Source organism: Amblyomma mixtum, chromosome 8 (assembly GCF_055824585.1).
Source record: "Amblyomma mixtum isolate Tamu chromosome 8, ASM5582458v1, whole genome shotgun sequence".
NCBI classification, from domain to species: Eukaryota; Metazoa; Arthropoda; class Arachnida; order Ixodida; family Ixodidae; genus Amblyomma; species Amblyomma mixtum.
The window spans coordinates 4,499,096-4,524,777 of NC_143019.1; the positions used below are offsets into that span (position 1 = coordinate 4,499,096).

Consider the following 25,682-nt stretch of genomic DNA (forward strand, 5'->3'; position numbering starts at 1 on the left):
ATATGCAAGCACTTCCCAGGATTCTACAGTGCATGTCGCATTACACAAGCTGCAGTTTGAAGTGCACAAACGCAACAATAAAATAAGGTGCAGTGGTGGGTTCTGCAGTTCAATTCAAGTATCATTTACTCCCAACAAGAAGACAATGCGTCTTGGCGAGCTTAAGGACAGCCGAACCGCCAAATCAAATAAATGAAGGGAAGAACTTGCCATTCACTTTTTCGAGTAAAAGGTGAGATAACGTAAAGTGCAATTAATGGGCAACTACTAATGTGTCAGCAAATATGACAACAGTATTGAGTTCACTTTGAAGACAGGGATGCTCACTTCATGAATATTCCGCCACGACAATAACGCATCTCTCTTTGCATACATAAAAGCCACATGTGCTAAACTACAAACACAGCATTCATAGCCCAAACATACACAACAGCTTGTGTTCAACCAGCATCTGCTGCATGCTAAGATGCTTGGTTTGGTTTGTCGGTGTTTAACATCCCAAAGCAACTCGGGCTATGAGAGATGCCGTAGTGAAGGGCTCCGGAAATTTCGACCACCTGGGGTTCTTTAGCGTGCACTGACATCGCACAGCACACGGGCCTCTAGAATTTCGCCTTCATCAAAATTCAGCCGCCGCAGCCGGGATCGAACCCGCGTCTTTTGGGTCAGCAGCCAAGCGCCATAACCACTGAGCCACCGCAGCTAGCGCATGCTAAGATGCATTCGATTTGAGTGTCTGCCATTGTCTTACGTGTGGTCTCTCTGTAATTCTGTAATATAATAGCACTTTCATCTAAGGCACGAACGAAATTCAAAATCACAAAGTCCTTTCATGCTTTTGATATGGGATGGGCATACATCTGCTGCCAAAGGATAGACCTGCCTCACATAAAATTGGCATTAATCCTCAATTTCTGTATCATATAGGGTGAGGACACAGTCACGCGATAGTGCTACATATCAGTACAAAAGCAAAACAATGCCAAGCACGACTTTTCAGACAACTACACACAAACAGAGCGTGGTGTCAACATGCACCATGCATCACACCCCCAAAACCAAAGCACTCATGCTGGAAAGAGTAAACCACGTATCTTCATGATGTCATATTTGAGGTGTGGTCCATATATTCCAGTGGGCTTTGAATACAATATCTTGCCAGCTGTTAGAGTGGCAACGAAGCTTCCAGTATAGTGGAATTTCACTTCATCCAAGTCCAACTTGCCCTACAGCACTGCACTCCCATCATCCACATTATCACTGTCTAGGGTCTTATCAGAGCATCAGCTGATAAGACCACATCAGGCACTGCACTCGGCTACAATCTCACTACACGCCATGATCACAAGATAGTCAACCTTTGAAGTGCTTTCCACTCTGTTTCACAATGTGTACCAACTAGTCCAGAGTGTGCTACATCATCTATTCCAGTCCTCCCTCAAACTACAATCATTAAGCATTAAAATATTTAGTTTAGTAGTTAAGCACTGCTCAACATTCAGAATGCCTTTTTGATTAGATCCACAGGATTCCCTCCCCCCTTGAGAGCATAGCCGCTATCAACATCACCTCACCGAATAAAAAAAGCTGATGCAGTAAAATAAACAGCTCGGAGCATACTAATGTGCTTGTCACTAACACATTTCCCCACATCTCAACTGCCCCAAATGCCACAGCAGATATATGTGGCCAAATCAATGACAGCATTAGTGATACAGAGGTCACAAAATGTGCAAAGAGGCCTGGAGACTTCAGAAAATTAAGAGAAGAATTAGGTAAGAAGGTTTTTAATATCAGCAAAAATGCATTTGAAATCACAACATCAGATCTAAACATTGCAAATTACTAAAAGGCCTGTGATCTGACAGTCATGATAACACCACCAAGATAACCACACATGCTTGGTAACACCCGCACAGCTTCACAGCAGTTGGAGACTAGGAAAACAGGAATATAACTGCCATCAACAATTTAAAACAATACACGATAAAGTTTCATCCAATGCCTACAGTAATCAATACCTAATAGCTTTTGAAAATTTTTAGTTGATAAATAGTTGCCACTTGTGATTGTGTGCGTACAATCAGGCAAATGTTTGCAGCAGTTACTCCCTCGTTTAGGTGCGGGACGTCTGTGAATGCCACTGAAAATAATATGTAAATGACCCTAGAAAAACAATTTGCAGAAACAGCTATTAAGCAGAATGCAAAAAGTTTTAATGCCCCATAAAAGCAGCAAAAGGCAAGTCGGTATGGCACATCCAAAATATGGCACAGTTGTGTTCTCAAGAGAACAAAAGAGACTTGAACCAACACTGATGTTGTAAATATTACAATTATTCTGCACCATCATATTACACCAAAGCAATGTCAGATCAGAAGCAACCACAATACAGTGAAGATAATCACACAAATCTAAAACTAATGAAAAGCAACAGCCCCCTAGGCTGTTCTGACTCCATTACGAAGACGTTCATGCTGCGAAAAAGGAACTAATAAGAGCTAGAAATCGTTTCTGACTTGCAAAAATGAACTAGCACGCAAAAATGATAGCTAAGTAAACAGAAGCTATCTGTCTCGCGAATGGGAATGACCTCGTGAAAGGAATGTTATGACACACATGTGCACACACTACATACCAAACTATTCTGTCAATATTTTGAAAGAGCAAGAACATTGTTAAATTAGATGTAGTATTTCATGTCACAGCATTGGCAGACTCTGGTCAGCTTGGTAATAGAGTTTGTGGTGTTCTTTCCCTGGCACTTGAATTGGGGTCAAGGCACCACCTCGAGCTAGTACGCAACGTTATATTCACAATGCTGTGCTAGTAACCGCTTCTTGGAACTGTTAAACCTGCACAAACTAAGGAAAAAAATAGAATAATCACAATGGCGGAACACACCACAAGGGAAGAGAGAAAGAATGGCGTCCTGCCTCAATGCGAGCACAGTTCAGTGCACCACAAACACCAATCACAACCGCGATGTCAGTGATCCAAGAAACACTGCTCCTAACAACACTGTGAAGGTGGGGAAACTGGAAACAGTCGTTAATTTCCCGCTCAGAGCAACATCATTCCAAAATGCCATCCCGGTGGAAGTGAAACTTGGCAAAGGGATAAAGAAAGAAGGAGCAGCCACCCAAGCAAGCACAGCAGGCACCACAAGTGTCCCGGGGCGAAGGGAGGAAAGACGGCTGCTCCCTTCACTGGCACAGGGCAAGCCGCGGCCGGTGTCAGCTGGAGTGCAGTGAGGAGCTGAGCGTCTTGAGGCTGACAATGCGTCGCCTCGGGTAGAAGCGCATCGAGTCCGGCAGGCGGCGCTGGCAGGCGAAGAGGACCAGCACCGCGATGACCAGGCACAGCATCAGGGCACACAGCAGCAGGGAGGGCCCATCGTGCTGCACGGGGCGGGGCGCAAAAGGAATTCTCGCGGTGACTAACGGCAGTGCGCTCCATCACAAACATCGCTATCACCAGTGGCCTTGACATGCTGACCGAATTGGAGGCTATGATGACATGAACAAAAAGTGACCACCAAAGTACTGCTGCAAAGTACTACGGTAAATCAGCATTAACTCAAATTCCAAAATGCATACGTAAAAAATTGCAGTTTCAAGCTATGTGGTTTAGAAGAACGCCAATTTGGGCCAGACAGTGCACTATTTGAGACAGAAATGGCAATGGCGCTACAGCAAGACGTACACAAGAAAGACTGACACAGGACATGCACTAACTTCATCTGAGTTTATTTACTGCAAACCCAGCAAATGTATAGAAAATTGAATGCATGCTCGAAAAAACAGGAACAGCAAGACATCAACAAAACCGTTCAAGACTGCGATAGTATCATATCTTGAATAGTTTTGTTGATGGCTTGCTGTACCGGTTTTTCCGCGCATGACTTAAATTTTCTATATATCTGCTGGCTTTGCAGTAAATAAACTCAGATGAAGTTAGCGCATGTCCTGTGTCAGCCTTTCTTGTGTATGTCTTGCTGTAGTGCTATTGCCGTTAGCTATACGAAGTGCCTGGAATTTTCGCTTTCTCTTAAGCACTTCCACCGTTTAAGCCTTCTATCTGCGTTTACTTCACAACACGAATCAAACGCTTGTAGTTAGTGAATGTTTCCGAAGAGGCACGTACACGCAACAAAATCAGCCAACAAAGACGTACATCACAGCTTTAAGATTGTGATTTCACTGAGAAATGAACAACAAACGACGGCAGCGGCTGCCACCTCAACCATGGATGCGTGCATGCGCAAAAAATATAGCGGGAGAGGTGTTAATAGGAGGTCCCACTCTTACTGTAAGTCGTGTCTGCCTGTCTGCTCAGTTGTCATTAAAGGGCAACTGCAGCACTTTTTTCAGAATATTCACAATATTGAAGGATTCAAATCTATGTACGCTGTAGGTAAAGCATGCCAAGTGTTTTTGCACTAGCATTTAAAATAGTGACGTAATCGTCGATTGAATTTCGCGCTTCTCCTCAATGCTCTAGAGGAGTGCAGGGAAACTCAGCGTGACGTCACGGAAGGTATGATTTCAAATTACCGCTGTCGTCAGCCACACCCTGCCCTGACTCGTTAGATTCTGCTAAACAACTCTCGGCAGGGTTTTCCTTCGGTGGCATTGGTTTTTTCCTTCAAAGCAGGCGTTTGTGCGTTGTAAATGTACCGATACCTTCGATGACATCATCATGTGCCCTTCACTTGGCGTTGTGCGCGATGGAGAAGCTTGAATGACGTCCGGATTTTAATCGGCGATTACTTCACTATTTCGAGTGCTAGCCCAAAAAGATTTCGCATGCTTTACCTGCAAGTTTACATTCGACCCTCTTAAGCTCGATGATTTCTAAAACCTATGCAGTTTCTCTTTAACTTGGGGAGTGGACCGTGCCGTTGCCTCACGCAAAGCTGGCACCAGAAGTGTGCAAGGCAAAGAATAGTACAAAGCTGCCAAAAATAACAGAGTCTTTGGCCAGTCATAATAGAGTGATCCAGCTAAGCTCAATGTGCACCTTTCATACGACAGCCATGATGCCTGTAGTTGTCAGTGGCTCACCGCAAAGCCTTCAGGCTCGAGGCAACACTGAGACAGATGCTCAGACAAGCCACACTGTGGTTCATAATGGAGGGAAATGACTGCTGGCAATTTTCAGGCCATACTTTGCGTCAAGTTTTAAAACACTGCTCAGTAAGAAGAATGGATTAAATTTCAAGTGCATTACTCTGCTGTGAACTGAATAGACAAGCTCCCGTACTTAATTTCCTCAGCTGAATATGAAAATTTCATCACGAATGACTTTATGATCGGAAAATCTACCACCACTGTTTGTTACTGAACCAATCGTTGCTTTGATGTGTACGTTTCCCTCCACAGTTGCTATCCAGAGTCCGTTAAGAACTAGCACTACCAGCATTCCCTGCACCTGCAGTGGCACGGGGGAACTTGTGGGTAGGATAGGGCTATTGCTATGAAGGCTGCATTGTCTGTCTCTTCTGTAAAATACATCCATGTTTCATGATCACCGCAGGCAAAAAAACCCAATGGGTCCAATTAGGGTTCAAAATGGGTCCAATTGGTTCCAATTGTGCATTGTGAACCAAATGGTCTCAAATGGAATGTGGAACCAATTGGACATTCCAGTTGGTCACACATACCAATTGAGATCAATTGGTTTGAAGTACACAATCCAAACGTCCCAAACTGGAACTTTCATGGTTCCAAAAGCACAATTAAACCAAATGCACATTCTAGTTGTTGCAATTAAAAACCCCAATGGTTTTCTTCGCCTGGGACCCTACAAGCCAGGTTATGCTCCCTGCAGGGCAAAGGCCTTTCCCATCAATCTCCACTTATCGTAACTCTTACCACCCTGTGCAGGGAAGTGACAGAGACCACCTGGGCAAGTGTGATCGACCGCCTCCCAGCAGCAGACACACACCTCAATGCTGAAGGCGTAGCGTGACTGCTGTTCCTTCCAGCTGATCAGGTGCAGGAAGAGAGCCTGGTACAGCGGGTGCAGCTCTTCCAGGGTTTGCTGCACGCAGAGAGAGACAGGACAAAACAGAGCAATCCCGCTTGACATAATTCACCTTTTTTGTGTGGTGAACAGCTTGTTTAGGGGGCTCACCCACAGCGGAAGTTCAGTCACGTCACAGGCGCACTCACCCTGCCATCATCATCATCAGCCTGACTACGCCCACTGCAGGGCAAAGGCCTCTCCCACGTCTCTCCAATTAACCCTGTCCTTTGCCAGCTATGGCCATTTCTTAACCTCATCCGCCCACCTAACTTTCACTAAGTGCACCTGTTCACTAGGGCACCAAAATAGTGCGGTCACCGTGTCAACACTGCACTAGACCTAGCAATAGTGGTGCAGTTTTGCATCCACTCTCCGTCTTAGATTCTTAGATAACTTCTCCATTACTACCGCATATGCTCGACACCCAATTATCTCTCAAAAGAGGTTGTCTTAATGACAAACAGGATGGTCAACTAAGTCTGTGAAAAATGTCCCTAGTTCCCCCGACTTTCTGTTACAGCCGTGCCTCTTAATGCTGTTTAACTGTTCATCCCTTGACAAAAAAAAAATGCCCAAGGCGTTCCACGGTGGGGATCATTACACATTTCCAGCATTCCAAACCCTTTGAAAGCAGGAGAAGTTGTTCTCTTCACACCTCCGAAACTCGGGACTTCTGTGGATGCTGCGAAAGCCCCTCCGCTTAAGGCATTCTGTTCTTTGAGATGCACTGCCAAATATCAGTCCAGTAAAATTTAGGTTAAACGAAATTAAAAAAAAAGAAGTTATGCCTTTAATGCTCTGCCATTACCTAGCAAATGTAGTAAATAATGCTCCTTAAAACAGTCAGCTTCACAGCGGGTCCTTTAGCACAGTCTTGTATCGCGTGTTGTGTAAATGAGAGAAAATCGAAAAAAAATTCTCTCAACCTAACCGCACATTTGTTTGGGCTCAAATTTCGCACAGAGGTTGCATTTCGTGCTCACTTTTCTTTTATACTACATTTAGATGGGGTACCTGTCTGATTCGGTCAGAATTAATTGGAAATCCCCATCGCCTGCGGCGACGGCGAACCAAAACCGAAAGGCTTCGCAGCAATGGTACCCGTGGTGCCATCTCGCACCCACTGGAGAAACCCAGCTGTGCTAAGTTGGTGAGCAAATTATCTTTGCTTGGTGCTCTCTGCTGCGAAGCAGCGCAAGACACCGCTGAAAATGCGGTCCTACAGCGATCAAGAGCAGGCCATGGCCACCACCTGGCTATGCGAGTCTAACTCCTCCTATGCCGCCCTCCCCGGTAGAGGGCTCGTTTCTCCGGTGGGTGCGAGATGGCGCCACGGGTACCACTGCTGCGAAGTCTTTCGGTTTTGGTTCGCCGTCGCCGCAGGCGATGGGGATTTCCAATTAATTTTGACCGAATCAGACAAATACCCCACCTAAATGTAGTATAAAACAAAACTGACTTTGATAAGCAGGCCTTGATTTGAGTATGGCATGGTTTCGGCATCCACAGAGATGTGAGACAGTCACTGCACCATTTCCTTTCCTCACAAACCAAATATTTTTTAAACTTTTTTCCTTTTTTTCCAATGGTGTACACAACACTGTGCAGTGACTGTCTCACACCTCATGGACACCCAAACCATGCCATACTCAAATCAAGGCGTGCTTATCAGAGAAATCCTGGTGATTTCAACATTAAAAATTGAATAGTGAAAAGTGAACAGTGATTTTCTTTGAATAACTTCAAAAACTTCCCACACACAAAAACAGCTGAGTGGATAGTGCCGTTCAACCTTACAAGGTTTGTGTGCCTTGTCTCTGTTTTGGTTAAACAACACAACGCTGTAGGCACGTGTGAAATTTGATAATGTCGGATATTCGGTCGAATAGTAAAGCATTCAATAATCGAATTGGTCCAAATGTTTGATATTAGAAATCTTGACGTATTAGTCTCGGGTGAATAACGTTTCTGGAACTCTTGCTGTGGGTTTGTTGAGTTCAACGTACTTCCTCCGGTAAGTAGAAAACCTGCGGAAAAGACGCGTTCACAAGGAGGAGAAGTACACAAGAGAATGCTGAGTACTTCTCTGTTGTCCTGTGCACAGAGGGCAGAACGCTTGTCTAGAACATGCTCTGGGCGTGTTTCGGGCTGAACACGCGATATCTAGTGATAGTGTTTGGTTAAAAACAGTATCGATGTAAGCATTTGCAATTAGCCTCATAAGTAGAAAACCTGCGGAAAAGACGCGTTCACAAGGAGGAGAAGTACACAAGAGAATGCTGAGTACTTCTCTGTTGTCCTGTGCACAGAGGGCAGAACGCTTGTCTAGAACATGTTCTGGGCGTGTTTCGGGCTGAACACGCGATATCTAGTGATAGTGTTTGGTTAAAAACAGTATCGATGTAAGCATTTGCAATTAGCCTCATAAGATTTCATTGTCATTTTTTGCCTTCCTGGTCGCAGCGGCTTTGGGAGCGGCGGAATGCACAGTTCGGTTGTTCCAGAAGTGTTTTGCCCTCTGTACTTGCCTGGCTGTCCCGTGTACGCGTCCTTTCTACTGGTTGTCCACTTACCACGCACCAACTGACCCAACAAGCTGCGCTTCTTCAATTCCTCCGGTATGGCACCACAGTGTTCGCAAAACCAAAGCCTGCGCTCCCGCATGTACGCCGGAGTCAGTCTGTGCAAGCTCCCAGCAACAGACGCTAGCAGGACGAAGCTCAGCACAGCACCCAGATTTGTATCTGCCAGGTGTCAGCGGCCACGCTATCTGTGATGCGCACATGCCATAACTGGCACAACTGCGTCCTTCAGTTAGAGAGGTCTAACACAGCGCAATCCACTTCCGTGTGCTGCCAGGGGACAGGCATGCAAACAGCTAGCCAGCACCTGGCACCTTGTGATGCATTCGGGGTGACCTGAGCATGCACAGTGGCTGCCCGCAGAAGCGGATTGTGCTGTGTTAGACCTCTCTAACTGGAGGATGCGCTGCCTCCTTGACTTCCGCGGAATTAGTCTGAAGTGACCACAGCTGCCACAGCCGCTATTCTAAGCGTGAAATTAGCTCAACAGGCACGACAGAGCGAGCATGAAGGGAAGCTAGCACGAGACACGTGGAGAGCACTGCCCTGTTCAGATGCCTGACACAATGTGGTGCTGGGCGCGTGGTGCGTACATTTAGCAGGTGTCATGGAGTCACAATTTAAAAGCAATAGCTGCACCAAGACACAGCCCCAATTAAAAGCAGCAGTTGGAGGCCCCACATGTAGGTCTCACACCCCACAGATACGTTGGCACCACCTGTAGATTGGCTCGCCCTATTTTCGACGGCCATTTTTGCACAAAGTCGACACTACTTCAATGAGTGTGGCAAAGCTTCAATGCTTTCTTCATGTAATGACCTTGTGTGTTTGAAAAATGCATGGTTTTGAAAATGCCTATTATACCATTAAACCTTTTTTTGTGTGCGTGCGACAAGTATTCAAACTATCCGCTTCTAAATTATGCGAAGGAAATTATTTTTCGCTTCAAATTTGCTTCAAACCAAAAAACCACTATATTCACACATGTGTACACAATAGGAATGAGGTATTCGCCCAACAAACAAAAACACTGCAAGAAAAAGAGAAAGAGTGCATTGAAGGTTTGCCACATTCATTGAAGCTATGATGGCCTTGTGCAAGAATGGCCATCAGAAAGTGGCGAGTCGACCTACATGCGAAGCCCACATTTCTGTGGGGTGCGGGACCTTCGAATGCTGGTATTAATTGCGACTGCGTCATTGTGCAGCTGTTGCTGCTAAGAAGTGACTCCACAAACACCTGCTAGACATGCATTGTGGAGTAAGTGTAATTTGTTATAATGGTGTCATTTGAGTATTACCAATTCCACATATATGGGCATTAACCCAATAACACTATGACATCACACCCTTAAGATGGAGCTTAAAGATGCACTGAGGAGGAATCTGAACTCATCTTCTTGCAGCGGGAACTCGATCTGCACGTTCCCAGCATTCTAAGAAACTTCGATTTATTGCCCTGTGCGGCCGATTTCTCTGATTAAATCGGATTAACGTACGGCTCCCGCCTTTTTTTTTAATTCCCCGCATGGGGTGGGAGGAGTCGACCAACGCATGGAGTGCCTTTCAGGGAGTCACGTGGCGACTTTGCTTTCGCTTCTATTTTGTTTCTTTTAGGTAGCCGTGAGTAAATAGGTCCAGTCAGAAACTGCATAGCTGCAAATTAGGCCCACGGAAATAAAAATATGCGTGGACTCCTTGCTTTTGCCAATCACGACATATCACTCCGCCAATGGCAGAGGCGGCAAGCCGCCACGGGACTGGGCGAAAGGTTGGTCGACTCCTCCCACCGTTTGCGGGGAATTAAAAAAAAAAAGGCAGAAGCCCGACGTTAATCCGATTTAAATTAGGCAAATCGGCCACACAGGGCAATAATTCAAAGTTTCTATAAGAGCTCAGAACGTGTAGATCAAGTTACAGCGGTAAAAATATGAGTTCAGATTCCTCTTCAGTGCACCTTTAAGTGTCCCCTCCAAGTTTACTTTTGAGTGGTGCAGACTGTTGCCGTGATGGATCGTGCGAAACACATCTCCGGCAAGAAACGGCTTTCTGAAACACCGGATGCGGCTCACCTTCAGCATCTGGCTGTCGGGGTTGAGCTGCCGGAAACAGTCGGAACCTCTGCTGCCGATGCGGCCGTCCCACAAGCCAACCGAAAGGGAGAACGGAACCTGGAAGGTGGGAAATCATGCGCAACAGAGCTCATCACACAGAGGCAAACACAAGGAAGCGCAGAACACCACCTCTCAATCAAAGTGAAAAGGAAAAAAAATACCTGTGAACCCAGATGCAGCACCACTAAGTACCAATTTCGTGCCTTGAACACCCAAGAATTGAAACAATGAAAGCATTCGTAAGCGCAGCACAGTTACAGCAGACACAGGTCAAGAAGTTACAGAAGGATTTCGGGGGCACTTAAACTCCGCCATAAAGGAGTATATAGACACCTAACTTTTGGGGTGCAATTTTTCTTCTCTGTAATGATGCTTAAGGCATTATTATACGAAGCCATATGGTACACATGGCTACATGGTATGAGGTGGTACATGGATTACCATATGGTGTTCTGCTAAGGCCGCTAAATAATTTACAATCGAAGTTCTTTCTCGTGCCGTTTCAGTTTCAACAGCTGAACTACGCCAAAGTATGGTTATAGGTCACAAGAGTGAAATATAATCGTTGGTTCTACATTCACTGCCATTCCGGCTTTTGAGGAAAGCTGGCTTCAGCACTATAGTGAATTAAAACAATGAAGCAGCGATTATGTCGCAGGCCGCCGCAGTGGTTTGGCATCTCTTGCATGTGGGTATTGCCTACCGCAGTTGCGGATACCGATCAGCCTCATGAGCATCTGAAGTAGTGTCCGACATGCTGAGTTCACTACAACACTGAGCTCAAAAAAAAAAGGCGATCGTGTGTGTGGAGGCAAGTGGCAATTGGGCCGCCTCGTGTGCGTTTGGTGTTCTTGAAACTTGTGGGCACAATTCGCGGAATGAAAGAGACAGGATTTTCGCCACCAAGTCAACTTGGAAGGGTTTCAGCGGACTGAAGAAGGGTCTGGTTCCAGAAACAGAAGAAGAGCTTGCAGAGTTCACGCAAAAACAACGAGCAACAAAGCTGCGACTATGGAAGTCTTGAAATGGTCTGGGCCATTGAGAGCGACAAGGAGGCTTCTGACGACGGCGAGTGATGAGTTTGCCGGTCAGATGGCGAAAGGCAAGTGAGGCAGTGGTGCCATTTACTTCATTGTGACAGCAGAGTGGTTGTAATAAAGCTTCGCTGTTCCAAGTGATAAGAAGATCCATTTCTTTATCAAAACATGAAAGTCTGGTGCGCATTACAATCGAAGGCTTTACACTGTTTTTTCCTGACCGTCAACAAAAGGTGTGCATTACAATCGAGGACGCGTTAGACTCGAGTTGAGTAAATAAGGTAGCACTGTTTTTGGCCAACGCACAGTTTCCGCAGAGCCCAAGGCCTGTCCTCAGCTGCAACGCATATATTCGGACGTACTTTACCAGACACAAAGCAGACGACAACGCAATGTGCACTGCTCGCAGCCATATTGAGACAGTCATGGCTTGAATGCTCCTCGCTGCTCTAAATTGGTTTCCAAATAAGGTCACAGACTGTAGTGGCAAGTGAATAAAAACAAACATTTCTGCTGTTCAACAATGTATTCAGGTTGTATGTAGGTTCATGATTGTTTCGTTTGCAGTTGTAGTGTGCTTTGGTGCGACTAAGAGCAAAGATTGGTCAACGATGAATGGTAATACAGTCAAGTCCACTTATAACAATACTGGTTATATAACAATATATTGGATATAACAATGGTCGGTCATGGCACCATCAGTTTTGCCATGTGTTCTATGGTAAAATAAACTGCTTATAGCAATGATGTCAAGGCACATTATTGGTTATAACAATTAAATCTGGTAATTGAGTTTCAACCATTACAGAAAAAGAAAAGAAATGCTACAACCACACCAGCAAAACCATGCTTACAACACAAAAGCGTGCATGTGTGGGGCCGACCAATGGACTAAGCTGGAGCAGCAACGCCACGAAAGCAAAAGAGGCAGGTGTCATCGCGTCAGGAGAGCTGCTGCATTGCTGCATTGGCTACGCACGCCATGCGTACCCCTAATCAGTCAGTGCAGCGCTTGTGCATGCAGCCAGCGCAGTTTTTCTCTTGTCAGCTGTCACCGCACCCTTGGTTCTGCACGCTTCTTGAATTTCCCATAAGAATAGCTTCCAAAAAGCCGGCTTGATTCCTGTGACGTGGAGGTGCACGAAGCTCCCGGTGGCGCAGTGATGGCGGTGCTTTGGTCATCGGTGAACGGTGAACATTGTTCCGGTTCCCTGAAGTTCGAATTAACGAGCTTTTACAGGCATTAGAACAATCAAACCCCTCTGGGTATTTACTGTCAATAAATGCTCTGAAGTTTGTCATCCTTTCTTTTTTTTCGGCACAACCCTGTTATAACAATTATTGGTTATAACAATGGTACTTCCATGGCACTTGAATATTGTTATAAGTGGGCTTGACTGTACAGTGATGGGAGCTTCCTGTCCTTCGATGACAAATGAGCATATGATCTTGATGAAAGAAGGAAGGCTTCTTCCATGGAACATATGCCTGTGTGTCGGAAAGAGTCTGCACAACAGTCTAGCGAGCAGAAATTATCACTGTGAAGGCAAAGCCAAGCGTCCCCTCGGTGGAACCAAGTGGATCATAACTTGGACTTCCCCACTGCCCGTATGCATTACTCTCGATTCTGCTTCTGGTTCAGGGGCAGTTCCAAGATGCCAAAGGATAACTCAGGGCTTTGCCAATTGAAGAGACCAACAGTGCGCACTGCAAAGCACCAGCACAATAGGTCGTTAAATGACACTGGCATGCATTGGTCCTTTCATGTGTTCGAGCAAAATCAGCCACTGCTGCGGGACTTCCAGTCTCTCTGGGCAAGGCCAATACCGAAAAAGTGCTTAAATTACATCGACACCCCATGCAGTGTGCCGTGTATAGCAAGTTATCTCTAGCAAGTAGCAAACAGAAACCACAGCGCTCCCAATGCTGACTGCTCCAGCGAAATAAAGTAGCTGTGGCTTCAAATGGTTTTGAACCACCTGCATTTAATCTGACCCACCAATTTTTTTTTTTTTTTGATTATTGTGGTTGTGAAAACTTCGAACTACATGTTTGTTTATTGGTGTTTAACGTCCCAAAGCGATCTGGGCTATCAGGGAGGCCGTAGTGAAGGGCATCGGAAATTTCGACCACCTGGGGTTCTTTAACATTTTAACTTCGAACTATAAGCAAACTGTATATAAGGAACCCGAGCTGGAGGTTTTCATGCCGACTGCAGCACCACAACACACAGCCTGGATGGCGGACGCTTTTTAATTGCAGTGCAGTGGCGGTTTACGATGACACCCGCCCAAGCGTGTGAAAAGCGTGAGCATCCGAGTCAATGTTCTTAGAAGGATGCGCACTGCTGAAAGCTCAAGAAGTGATTTCGTATCTGTTGGCTGTGCAGTGGAACGGTTGCATCACTGCTGAGGCCGTGCAGTTTTTCCATATCACAGCAGGTGCATTATGGGCCTTCACCAAGAGTGGTAAAGGATGAGCGCTTGGTGATCAAGGCTGCAGGTCACGATAAATAATACCACAGCTATTACTGTAAAATGCCTTTAAGCAATGAGGTTCTGCAGACCACTTCCCGGGCACCTAAATTCGTGCATGCCTCAACACCTGTCACTTTTCACCCACTTTATTTTGGGATCAATCGTTCTACAACTGCCTACAACAGACTGTTTCACTATACAGCTAGCGATTACTAACTGCATCTGGCAACCTTCTGAGGTGCCGTGCGTCTGTGTGCTCTTTTTTGTACGCATACTGCATATACTCACGTAAGAGCCACACCCCCAACTTCGCAGTCAGTTATTCAAGAAAAAAAGGTCCGGCAAACGCATTGCATCATGTGCGCATAATTTTGCCCACGTGACACGTTACACTGGGAGCTGACAGATGATAGCTTTTTTGCCGCATGCATGCATAGACTGGCTGTGACGTACATGCGACACACAGGCATCTGGCGCATACACCTGGGAAGCGGCCATGGAGTTGGGCTTTGGCAACGTGGAGACCACAACACCAACTTGGAGAAGGTATGCTTAAACTGAAATCACATGAAACAAGCGTTCTGGGAACATTATTAATTTGAGATGACTGTTTTGAAATTTTGAATACCAAACATTCGGATTGAATCGACTGCTGAACAACTTACTATTCGCCAGAATATTCTAAATTACTGAATATTCAGGACTCGAGACACAAGGGTTTCGTCATCACTTCTTGAAATCTATTGGGGGCTCAAAATATTGAAAACCTCTGCCTCGGAAAAAAACAGGACGCATCCTGCAGACACTGGACGAAATGGAACTGACGTCCCACCTTGCGGACACCCGCCATGAAGTCCAAGGCCGTCCCATTCAGCAATGAGGGCAGGAGGTGGCGAGCCTGTCCGTAGACGAAACGTGGCTTCACGGACCAGGCCACCTCCTTGGCGAGCATCGTCATCGCTTCCAGGTTGGCCGGTTTGTGGTCCCACCAGCCAGAGTGGGCCCCTGCATGCAGAGCAGAGGTTATGAGAGTTGCCCAGGCAAAAGAACGGACAGGTTGCAAACACCAACGAAACAGAAAGGACACTTCTGTTCATTCCTGAAATGGCTTCCAAACTTGCTGGGTCACTGAAGAAGTGCTAGAAATTACACAGACAAAGGAGCATGGTACGGTGCACCGTAATTCACATCATGCATCATCATCATCATCAGCCTGACTATGCCCACTGCAGGGCAAAGACCTCTCCATATCTCTCCAATTTACCCTGTCCTTCGTCAGCTGAGGCTACCGTAGCCCCGCAAACTTCTTAATCTCATCCGCCCACCTAACTTTCTGCCACCCCCTGCTACGCTTGCCTTCTCTTGGAATCCACTCCGTTACCCTTGAGGACCAGCGGCTATCTTGCCTTTGCATTGCATGCCCTGCCCAAGCCCATTTCTTCCTCTTGATTTCGACTAGGATGTCATCAACCCACGTCTGTTCCCTCACCCACTCCACCCGCTTCCGATCTCTTAACGTTACACCTATCATTTTCCTTTCCATAGCTCGCTGCGTTGTCCTTAACTTAAGCTGAACCCTCTTTGTTGGCCTCCACATTTCTGCTACACATACCAGAATTTGAAGAGTGAAAAATCATTTAAGAGACACACGGGAACCCTGGTGTGTAAGATGCAGCAGAGCCTCATTGACATGTTGCTGGTTCATATGATTTTCTTGCTTATAAGTTCAAAATCGCAAGCAACAAAAATGTTATCCCACAGAGCTGCACAATATTTCTTACAGGTAATATGTTGGCAGATAACATAATTTCCAGTCAACCAAACTCGAAATTTTGGCAAATTCTGGTTTTATAATAAGTTTAGTGGCATGTATAAACATATGAGTGGGATGAACCGGCGGCCATGCAACATAACGGTCTGCCTGTCTTACCAGCTTCTCTGCTGTTCACAAGTGCAAATCATAAAATAAAAAGCGCGTTAACACACAAAAATGGTTAACACATGAAGAGGAGAAACGCAGTGGCTTCTCCGCAGTGCCTAAAGGCAAGGGGGCAAAAAACACCTTACGGAAGCACTTGCTGTTGGCCTAGCTGGTTCATCATAAAATTTTTTAACGGCGCAGAGGAACCAACACAGGAAGACACGGAGACAGAAAGAGCGCCTACTACCAACTGAGTTTATTATTGGATTTTTTAGATGGTCATGTGAAGCTCATGTCATTCCATCTTGTTATCGTGTTTGTGAATTTTTTCATACCTTGTTCTGTGAATAACATTTCACTGGCTTTTATGCATAAATATGATCTTTTTTCTGTACATTTATTTCTTCCTTTCTTAATTGCTTGTCCTGGCTATGATAATGCACTGATGATGATAATGTGCTGGCGTATAAAGGTAGTGTTTTCCGCAATAAACTCAGTTTGTAGTAGGCGTTCTTTCTGTCTCCATGTCTTCCTGTGTTTGTTCCTTTGCGCCATTCAAAAATTTCATCTTACGGAGCATGCTTCAGCATCTAAAATTTTCTCACGCATTCAGTAGAGAAGATATGATGGTTTCCTGGATTCGTTCATGAACGCACCAATGGCATGTGCAAACGTAGGCAAAAGCACTTCCCAACTTCCATCAGGTAAGGCATGACACGAGTTTTATCACCCAAGTGTTCTCCATCATACCATGCCCAGGACTCTACGAATGGGCAGGGTCTAGGGAATGCAGCATGAAGAGTGTTAAAAAACTGCAACCATCACCGCCGCGGTGGCTTCCCCGCAGAGCATTCGTGCAAGAGGGAGAAGCATTCAGAAATAACTAGAAACAGACCACGACTACTTTCATCATTGCTGTCGATTAACCGGATGTGTTGCTAATTTTCTTCCGTGCTAAGAAAAACATGACGTGCAATGAATTTTATGAGGACTAGAAAAAGATCTGTTCGGACCATGTGCAAGGAAATCCTAATCAGCATTTTTATTACGCGAACCTAACAGCAAGGGTTACATTTTCAAAATTAAGTAGTTTAGCCCCACTTTTCTTCGGATAATACGTGCTTCTCCGCATTTTCTTTAAACCATATCAGTGAGGTTCTAGTTTGCGTAAAGCAACTTGAATTTACAACATCCTTGTGCTAGCATTCTGTCCATCACATTCACCGTAAGAGCTCAAGCCTTTAAACTGTTCACAATCTTGCTTTTAGTTTTTTAGTTTCACATATACTTTTCGAGTGTGTATAAGAGGGCATCTTTTGTTCGCTGTTCTTTAGGCTGCTCATGTATACATAACCTCACTCGCTTTCAAGTAAACTTCGCTGACAGTCAGTGCTTGTGTCATCCTGTACCACATCTTCGTTCACGCCTTTTCCACACCGTTTCATTGACTGTTTGTTGACAGCAGACCAGAAAACATTTAGCTATGATGTTCACAGAAAGACAATGCTTCCTGACCCTCAGGTGCACTCCTTCTGGTATGCATTATAAAAAAAAAAAATTACCCTTTCTATTTGAGCGGAAGGTGTACCAAAACAAGCTTCGGTCAAGAAACACTTGCAGAAAAACATTACAACACTACGCAGCACCACAAAATGAGATTCCACATGTCAGCACCTCTTTCGACTCGGGGTGCACAGATAGTGACTTTTAGTTCAAATCGAAAAGAATTTTCTTCAAATAATTTTGAAGCGACTATTTCGGATACCCCCTGTACATGAGCAAGGCTGAATGGATAAATAAGCATTTTCAAAGATCGTGTATTTTTGTAACAAACAGGGCCACTACAAGAAACGAATAGAGAGTGACAGAGAGTGCACTAAAGTTTCGTCAAACTCACTGAAGCTGAGTCGACTTTTTGCAAAAAGGACCGTTGGAAGTTGGAGTCATCGGCCTACATGTAGTGCTATGTATTTGTGGGGTGTGGGTCCTATATGTGGGACCACAGACTTTTGCTCGCAGTAAGCGCAATTGCATCACTGCGTAGCTGTTGATTTTCAGCGGTGACACTACGGACATCTTCTAGGCATATGCACTGTGTGCCCAGCACCATCATGCCTGAGGCGTCGGAACAGGGCACCAATCTCCATGTTTCTCATGCTAGCTGTCCGTGGTGCCTGAGCCATCATGCTTGGTTAGCGAATTTCATGCAGAGAAGAATGGTGACGTCAGCTGCAGTCAGCTCAGACTCGACCCATGAAAGTCAAGGGAGCTGCACATACTCCAAGTATGTGTAAATTGTAAATTGTGGTGTTCCAACGTCCCGAACCAATGCACGGCCTATGAGGGAATCCGTGGTGGTGGGCTCCAGACAAATATAGACCACCTGGGATTCTTTAACATGCACTGACATCACACACCCCACAAGGACATTTTTTGTAATTTGCCTCCATCGAAACAGGGCCGCCAAAGCCGAGGTCAAACCCACAACCTTGGCATCAATGCCAAAGCTGCTGAGCCACAGCACAGTGGGCACAATGAACTTCAATCAACCGTTGCATGACATTACCTGCAAAGGGGAGGTGGATTTCTCTGAAGCCAGACTGGAAGGCGATGAATGCGTCGAGTGGCTGTGCTCGGCTCAGATTCAGCAATACCTGGGTCTCCGCTTCCGCTGCAAAAGGAGGGGGACAAGAAATGTAGAAACAGGTTGCAGCAGTTCAATAAAGGCCCAAATGTGACTACACACAAGTGAAGTGTGTTTATGCCAAACATAAACATAAGTGAAGATTGTCCGACTCTTTATTGTTTTTTCTTTAGTGTGGTAGCACTACTAGTTGTATTTTCCGCTTTCGGGCATATGTATATACACCCCCTATCAAAAGTATGCGGCCCAAGAGGTTTGCTTGTGAGGCCTGCTGCATACCTCGTTATGCACCCTCAGTGACCTCTTGGAAGAGGAATGGCACCGTGTTCTCAACCCTCCCAAGCTGTGGACTGCCATACGTACTAGGGAGCCCAGCTAAGCAGCTTAGAAGCAGACCCCTTGGGCTGTGTACTTCTGACGGGGGCTGTACGTCCCTGAAGCCTGCCTTTGTGGCAGGTGGCCCACCCACCCATTGGGCTGTGGGCAGTCTGCCAGGTGTGCACACCTGCGGTACACCTGCCAGGCCTTCCCTGGGTGAACATCTGGGCGAAGGACAAAGGCTTTCAGGGTAAAGACCTTTAGGTAAAAGACCTTCGAGGTAAAGGCCTTTAGGCAGAAAGCCTTCAAGTCGAGCACCTTTAGTACGTAAGGTCATTAAGTACCCACCGTAACCAGTGCTACTGCACAATATTCTGCGCTTAGCAGTGTGAAACCATGTGCTATTTGCTCTAGCAGTTGCAGTCAGTTTGTTATATAGTGAAGTATGTCATTAAATGGACATTAGGAACAAACTGAAGTGGGCCCATAATAATAGATTATCACCTCCTCAAGTAAAAAGGTTCCTTTTACAAACTACAAAAGTAAAAAAAAAAATAAATTCACATGTCACCATTGCAAGAAAAATGCAATCCCATAAATACTTGTTTTCTTTCTGTCGATATCACAGGGTAGGCCAAAACACAATTCCTTTTCAGACATTGATAACAGAGTTCTTTTGTTACTGAAGTTATAAGTTTCAATCCAGAGGCAGAGAAAAAAAATTTTAAATATTGCACTTTTAAATCAAATTTTGTCGGTAATAAATCTGTCCCTGCGAACAAAGAAGAACTCAGGTGCAAGAAGCCATACAACTGACTTTTGCAAAAAAACAAAGGTTGAATAGAAGTAGCCCCAGTGTCCCACTCGGGTCGTCCGTACACAACATAGTTCCACCCAATAGCACATGTTTTGCTCAAAAGTTACACACTCCAAAACGAAGTAGTTTCTCTGATGTGCCCCTTTTCATGCACATTTTCAAGCTTTAACAAATGCTCAAGGTGAGATGAAAAGTCCCATAACCAGTGCAAAGCCATTGTGTATGGACTGAGCAAGCTATAAACAGGAGTCAGTATGCAGCAGCAGCCTGTTATCACAGATCCCTGTGGAGCTGAGTCATCCCAAAAGTCTTTTATACACAACAATATATCGGCAATAACGCTCACAAAGGCTCTGTTTAGAAAGAAAGCTGCTAAGCATGAGCGAATTAAATAAAAGATTACTAACCTGCAATACAGAGAAAACAGTCAATATAAAAAAAGGCTTGTTAAGCTGCGACAAGTTATAGCACATGTCAGGCACAGAGCCAGGTACTTGTTTCGGGTGGGTCCCAGGAAGTTTTTTGCACCAGGGAAAGGAAGGGGGGGGGGGGGGGGGGGGGAATGAGCTGGATTTAAGGGAGGCCTCTGGGATCTTCCGCCTTCCGGTTGTCCATTCGTTCACTCTTGCCATGGCAGGTGGAATTTCACTTTGCTACTACTTGCAAACATGCCACCTGTCACACGCCTACACACACCACCTGAAAGGTGGCTTGTTACTCCGACTGCGAAGCGGAATGCAGGAACAGGTGCTTAATAGCTGGACTGTAAGACAATGGAGCATAGTGTCACGTTAAGCATTTCCTTTCTCCATCCCCCTGTCCTTGTGGTACCTTTTTCGAAGGCTCCTAAAGAAAACTTGGGCTACACATACCAGCCACCTGGCGGCGGTCCAAGTCCCAGCCAAACAGGGCATCCATGTTGAGCCCCGACCCCGTCCTGTCGAAGCAGTAGTCACCCGTCCGCTCGGCATAGTTCCTCCCGTCAGGGTTTGCCAACACGACCAGGTGTAGGTCGACCTTGGACAAAAGCGTCCGACTGAGCGCCCCTTCGACGGTGTGGCTGGGAGCAGCGAGTCCCGCGAACAGGTGACGCAGGAAGTGCAGGGCGCTCTCGACGGTCACAAGCTCACCTCCGCGCTGACCGAACGAGAGCAATGCGCGGACCTTGAAGCTCCGCGGCTGTGGACCCGCGTGCGGAGAACTGTCCGAGAAGTTTGCAAGTCGCACAACCAGCTGGGAGAGGCCGTTGCGCGATTTGAACCTGCAAACAAGGACTCTGTGATTACAAATAAGCAAAGCAATGTCACGTTATGGGGTGCTAAAGGCCATATACTAAGAGGCTCAACTAAGGCTGGTTTAGTTTGGTTTGGTTTATTGGAGTTTAACGTCCCAAAGCAACTCAGGCTATGAGGGACGCTGTAGTGGAGGTCTCCGGAATAATTTCAACCACCTGGGGTTCTTTTAACGTGCACTGACATCGCACAGTACACGGGCCTCTAGAATGTTGCCTTCATGGAAATTCGGCCACTGCGGCCGGGATCGAACCTGCGTCTTTCGGGTCAGCAGCCGAGCGTTGTAACCACTCATAAGCTTAATAGCACCAGCGTTTAAAGAGGCACTGAAGACGTATTGAGGTTGGTCTGTAATGACATTCTGCCGCATTGCAATGGCAAGGAGGAGTTTTATGAGCTAGGAAAGATAAAAAAAAAAGAGAAGAAATAAAAACACCGAGATACAGGTCCCAAGAAAACTCCAATGACATTGAGGCCCTTTTTTTGGGGGGGGTTGGGGATCTCTAAAATTAGGCCAAAACATTATTCACATCCAATGGTGATCACTAGGGTAATGTCTTGAAGCCATGAGTTTGTAGTGGCAGGAAATAAAATGTTCCATTTTCAAATCAAATTTTCTTACCAAAGAATGCATCTTTTGTTGCTGAACAAACATCAATGAAATCACAAACTAAATAATCGATTTTTATTGAGAACAAAAATTGGATGGTATTGGCTTCACTGTCCCTATAAGCTTGCATAGATGCCCACCTTTTATTTATTTTTACAGAGATAACAACAGACTTCAGACTGCTGGTCTGTGATTTTTTTCTTCCTATGTATAACTGCCAAGTCTATGCTTTCTGTTAAGTTTTGGCATTTATTTGCCGCTGAGATGAGTTCACTTGCTTCTATTGCAGTTGCACGCAATGAACACATTGCAAAATTTATTCAAGCTGTTTTAGATCTCGAACAGAAGCACTAATAAGACTGCTTAAGGGCAGAAGTCCGCTATACAAACAAGTTGGGTGCTCAAAATGTTATGGTTCAATCACCATGTATCATGCGACTTCTTTAGCTGTAATGTATATTTCCCTTTTTATTTTCCTTTATCAATGTTTACTGTCTGCAGCCTCTCTTAAAATTCATTGTGTGACCACAATGAGGAAGTCAGTTACTAATACTTGTCTCATCCACTTATTTTTTTACAGCCGTTCCTTAGGTTGTTCTGATCAAGTGTGACAAATTATATGCAATAAATTTATGTTCATGATGTCCTAAACTTGAAGTATAAAGCCAATAGACACAAGCTCAAAATAAAAATTGTGAAGAAGCATTTCAGGGTCCATTCATTGTGAACGATGGCAGGAGCTGACATAGTACTTCTCATTATTAGGTGCATTATGCGGCAGTTTGCGTTAAGAGGTTTGAAACGACTGAAGGAGAAACAATGTGAGGGTAGAATAGGCCACACCTAACATGGCTACCACGTTACGGAGGTGCTTGCAGCTGTTTCCAAGTCTGCAGCACCGATTTGTGCGTGACGAAACAACTTGGCAGCCCGGACATTTCCTTTTTTTTTTCGATCTACAGCCAGCGGCAACAGCATTCTGCTGGTTTCCGGTTGTTACGACCATTTCTTGCACTTTAGTGAGCAGATGCCTGAGTTACAGCATTTGCACTCAGTGCAACTTATATAAAAAAAAAAAAAACAATACCGCTCAACGACGCGTGCAGACTGAACAACACACAACAATACACCACCAACCTAGCCCTGATTACATTTCATTTTAGCGCTGCATTTTAATTCTTTAGCTAGATCTTCAAAAGAGGTAACAGGCTCGAAAACTACCGCATTTTGAAATAACAGGTTCTTCAATGCAAGCGCTTAGGGAGTAGGCGATATCAAATCACCGGCTCTAAAAGTACACTGCTTGATGCGTGCAATTTACCCACGACAACTGTAATCAAAAGCTCTTGCATATGTGATGCACACGGTGCTTTAGATCTCTGCTCCGACGCTCACGACGCCAAACCGACACGTTTCTCCGGCTAAAGGACGCATACTGCACCTGTGATCGACCTGAGCGTAGGCCGGGTAGGTTTGGGCGAAAGAAGCGATTTCGGCGTAGACGGCGGAGAGGTTGTGGTAGACGCTGTAGTCGGGCTGAGTCTTTTCGAGGGCAAAACATCCCGTCATTGAACACAGCACAATTAGCGCAGCTACCACAGTAGCCGGCACTACGAAAGCTCGCCATATGCGCACCACAGACATGGTTTTGCCTCCACGGTGGCACTACCGCAGCGCGCCGGCTATGAGAGCAGTGGGACCCGATCGACAGCAGCGTAGACCGGAAGTAGGATGACACCTGTCTACCATGTTGACGGTTGATATGACAGACCAAGGACTCAGCAGACGCGTAGTTCTCTACAGTGACATACGCGATGTCTACGTGTTGCGTGACATGACGCTCATGATAGGAACAGGTGCCAGCGACCGAGAAAACACGCAGTGCCGCGCCATTTTGTTTTTGCGCTCGATGGTGCTGACGATGGGGCTGCTCAACATGATTCCGCACCACGGTTTTGGTTCCGATTTTACTGCACGGCGCCCCATAGTATATCACCCATAGAGTTTCTTACTACCCTGTCGTGTACCAGGCATGATAGACAAATAACTGAAATGCAGAAGAGTTGCCTGCTGATTTTATTGTGCTGCTGGTCACAGCTTTCATTACAATGGAGTGGATTCTTCAGCAAATAGAGCATGGAGGTAAGCAGCTACTGAGCTCAAGGACACGGGTTCGATCCTGGCCGCTCCGGCCGCGTTTTGGATGCGGAACGCAAGGCGCTCGTGTATTGTGAGATATTATTAGTGTGCGTTAAAAAACCTGAGGTGGTAAAAAAAATCCTTTTTTTATATAATGTAATATAAGCAAGTTTACGCATGTGCGTAAACTTGCTTATATTACATAAATTCGACCTAAAATTGAGTACGCTTCCGCCATATGGGACCCATATCAAGTCTACATCAAAGATAACGTAGAATCCCTGCAAAACCGTGCTGCTCGTTTCATTTATTCTGACTACTCACGTTTTACTAGCGTCACGGCTTTAAAAGCTCGTGCTAGACTTGACAGCCTTTCCCATCGTCGTAAACTGGCTCGCTTAACTCTTTTTCACAAAATTTACCATCATCCGTTGCTTCACGACGATTTCTTTCACTTACCCTCAGCAGTGTTTCCACGCCGTGACCATCCTTTCAAAACCAAACGCATCACATGTCGCACTTCAAGTTATGCTAAATCATTCATACCCAAAACCATTATTGATTGGAACCGGCTGCCTTACACAATCGCAACTGAAACGAATGCGACATCATTTCATGAACTTTTAAAAAATCAAAGCCATGTGTAGTTTTCTTCTAGTTCTGTTCTGCTCACCGCAATGTGTTCGTGTTTTGCGTTTCGTTCTGTTTATTCCGTTGTTTTTATCTTTGTGTTTTCTTTTCTTGTTTTTTTATTTTGTTTATTTTGTGTCTTGTTGTTCCGCCACATTTCGATTCTTGCTGACTACCAGTTATTGCTCTTTTCTTGCTTCTTTTTTTGCCCTGTTACTATGTTAATGTTCCTTCTATGTATTCAAGTTGAAATTTTTACCACCCCCTATGTAATACCGTCGTGAAGAGGGCCTTTAGGGGCATCTTGAAATAAAATAAAATAAACTACCACGTCCTACCCTTAAGCCTGCGCTTAAGTGTCCCTCCAATTTTTGGTTTCTTTGCAATAGTTCCAGTGCTTCGCAAGTCTCCCAGATTGATCCATGCACACAAACGCTGCACTGTGGGGAGTTACAGACGCAGAAAGGCAAGCTTAACTTCTTTTCTGCAGTCTCACCGTCCAACGATTAGCTTTAACCATTGTGGGCTGCCTGCAATGTGCACTGGTCACGAATGCGGCAATCTAAGAGGCATTATATGTAGATTGCAGTTTAAGTGACGTCTAAAGGACAGTTTGAGAATGATGAAAGAGCAGAAATTGCCGACGAAATTCTATTTCTCATTAGTGTCATATTAAAACGCCATGACCGAGCGAAGCGATGCGCATTCCAAAACGACAGTTGTTTTACCCTAGCGCGCATTCTATGCGATACACGTAAATACAAATGCGAGATTTGTGCCATTCACACCGCAGTTTTGTAGCCGCGATGACACCGCGTAGGTAAGGTTTTTGCTTTGCATGTGAATGCAGTGAAGGAGGGAAACGACCAATCGTGCTAAAAATGCGCCATCCGATGAGGTCGCAGCAAATAAATAAGGCAAAAAGTGTTTTATTCAGCTTTTAACCCCCCCCCCCCCCCCCCCCCCCGAAAATACAGTAACAGTTTAGCGTTGTATCTGTACAGTACACGGCTTTCTTTCAGCTGTGGTCACCTGAAATTTAACCTTCAGTAGAGTGATCCACTTTAACAGA

The 25,682-nt window shown here is 45.4% G+C and overlaps 1 protein-coding gene across 1 annotated transcript; it reads right to left on the reverse strand.

The window, feature by feature from the left end:
* Positions 1-1,771: 1,771 nt before the first annotated feature.
* On the reverse strand, positions 1,772-23,732 carry LOC149331192 (uncharacterized). The gene is made up of 7 exons (XM_089556373.1): positions 23,283-23,732; positions 20,812-21,200; positions 18,727-18,831; positions 15,072-15,244; positions 10,684-10,782; positions 5,950-6,045; positions 1,772-3,401 (listed from the first exon to the last, which is right to left on the reverse strand). The coding sequence occupies exons 1-7, from the start codon at positions 23,483-23,485 to the stop codon at positions 3,237-3,239; spliced, it is 1,230 nt and encodes a 409-aa protein (XP_089412499.1). The 5' UTR covers positions 23,486-23,732; the 3' UTR covers positions 1,772-3,236.
* Positions 23,733-25,682: the final 1,950 nt, after the last annotated feature.

Coding starts and splice junctions, on each gene's coding strand:
- LOC149331192 (XM_089556373.1), bottom strand. CDS start 23,485: ATGTCTGTGGTGCGCATATGGCGAGCTTTCGTAGTGCCGGCTACTGTG. Junction 18,832..20,811: donor GGACCGCCGCCAGGTGGCTG/GTATGTGTAGCC, acceptor CTCCTTTTGCAG/CGGAAGCGGAGACCCAGGTA. Junction 6,046..10,683: donor CCGACAGCCAGATGCTGAAG/GTGAGCCGCATC, acceptor CTCTGCGTGCAG/CAAACCCTGGAAGAGCTGCA.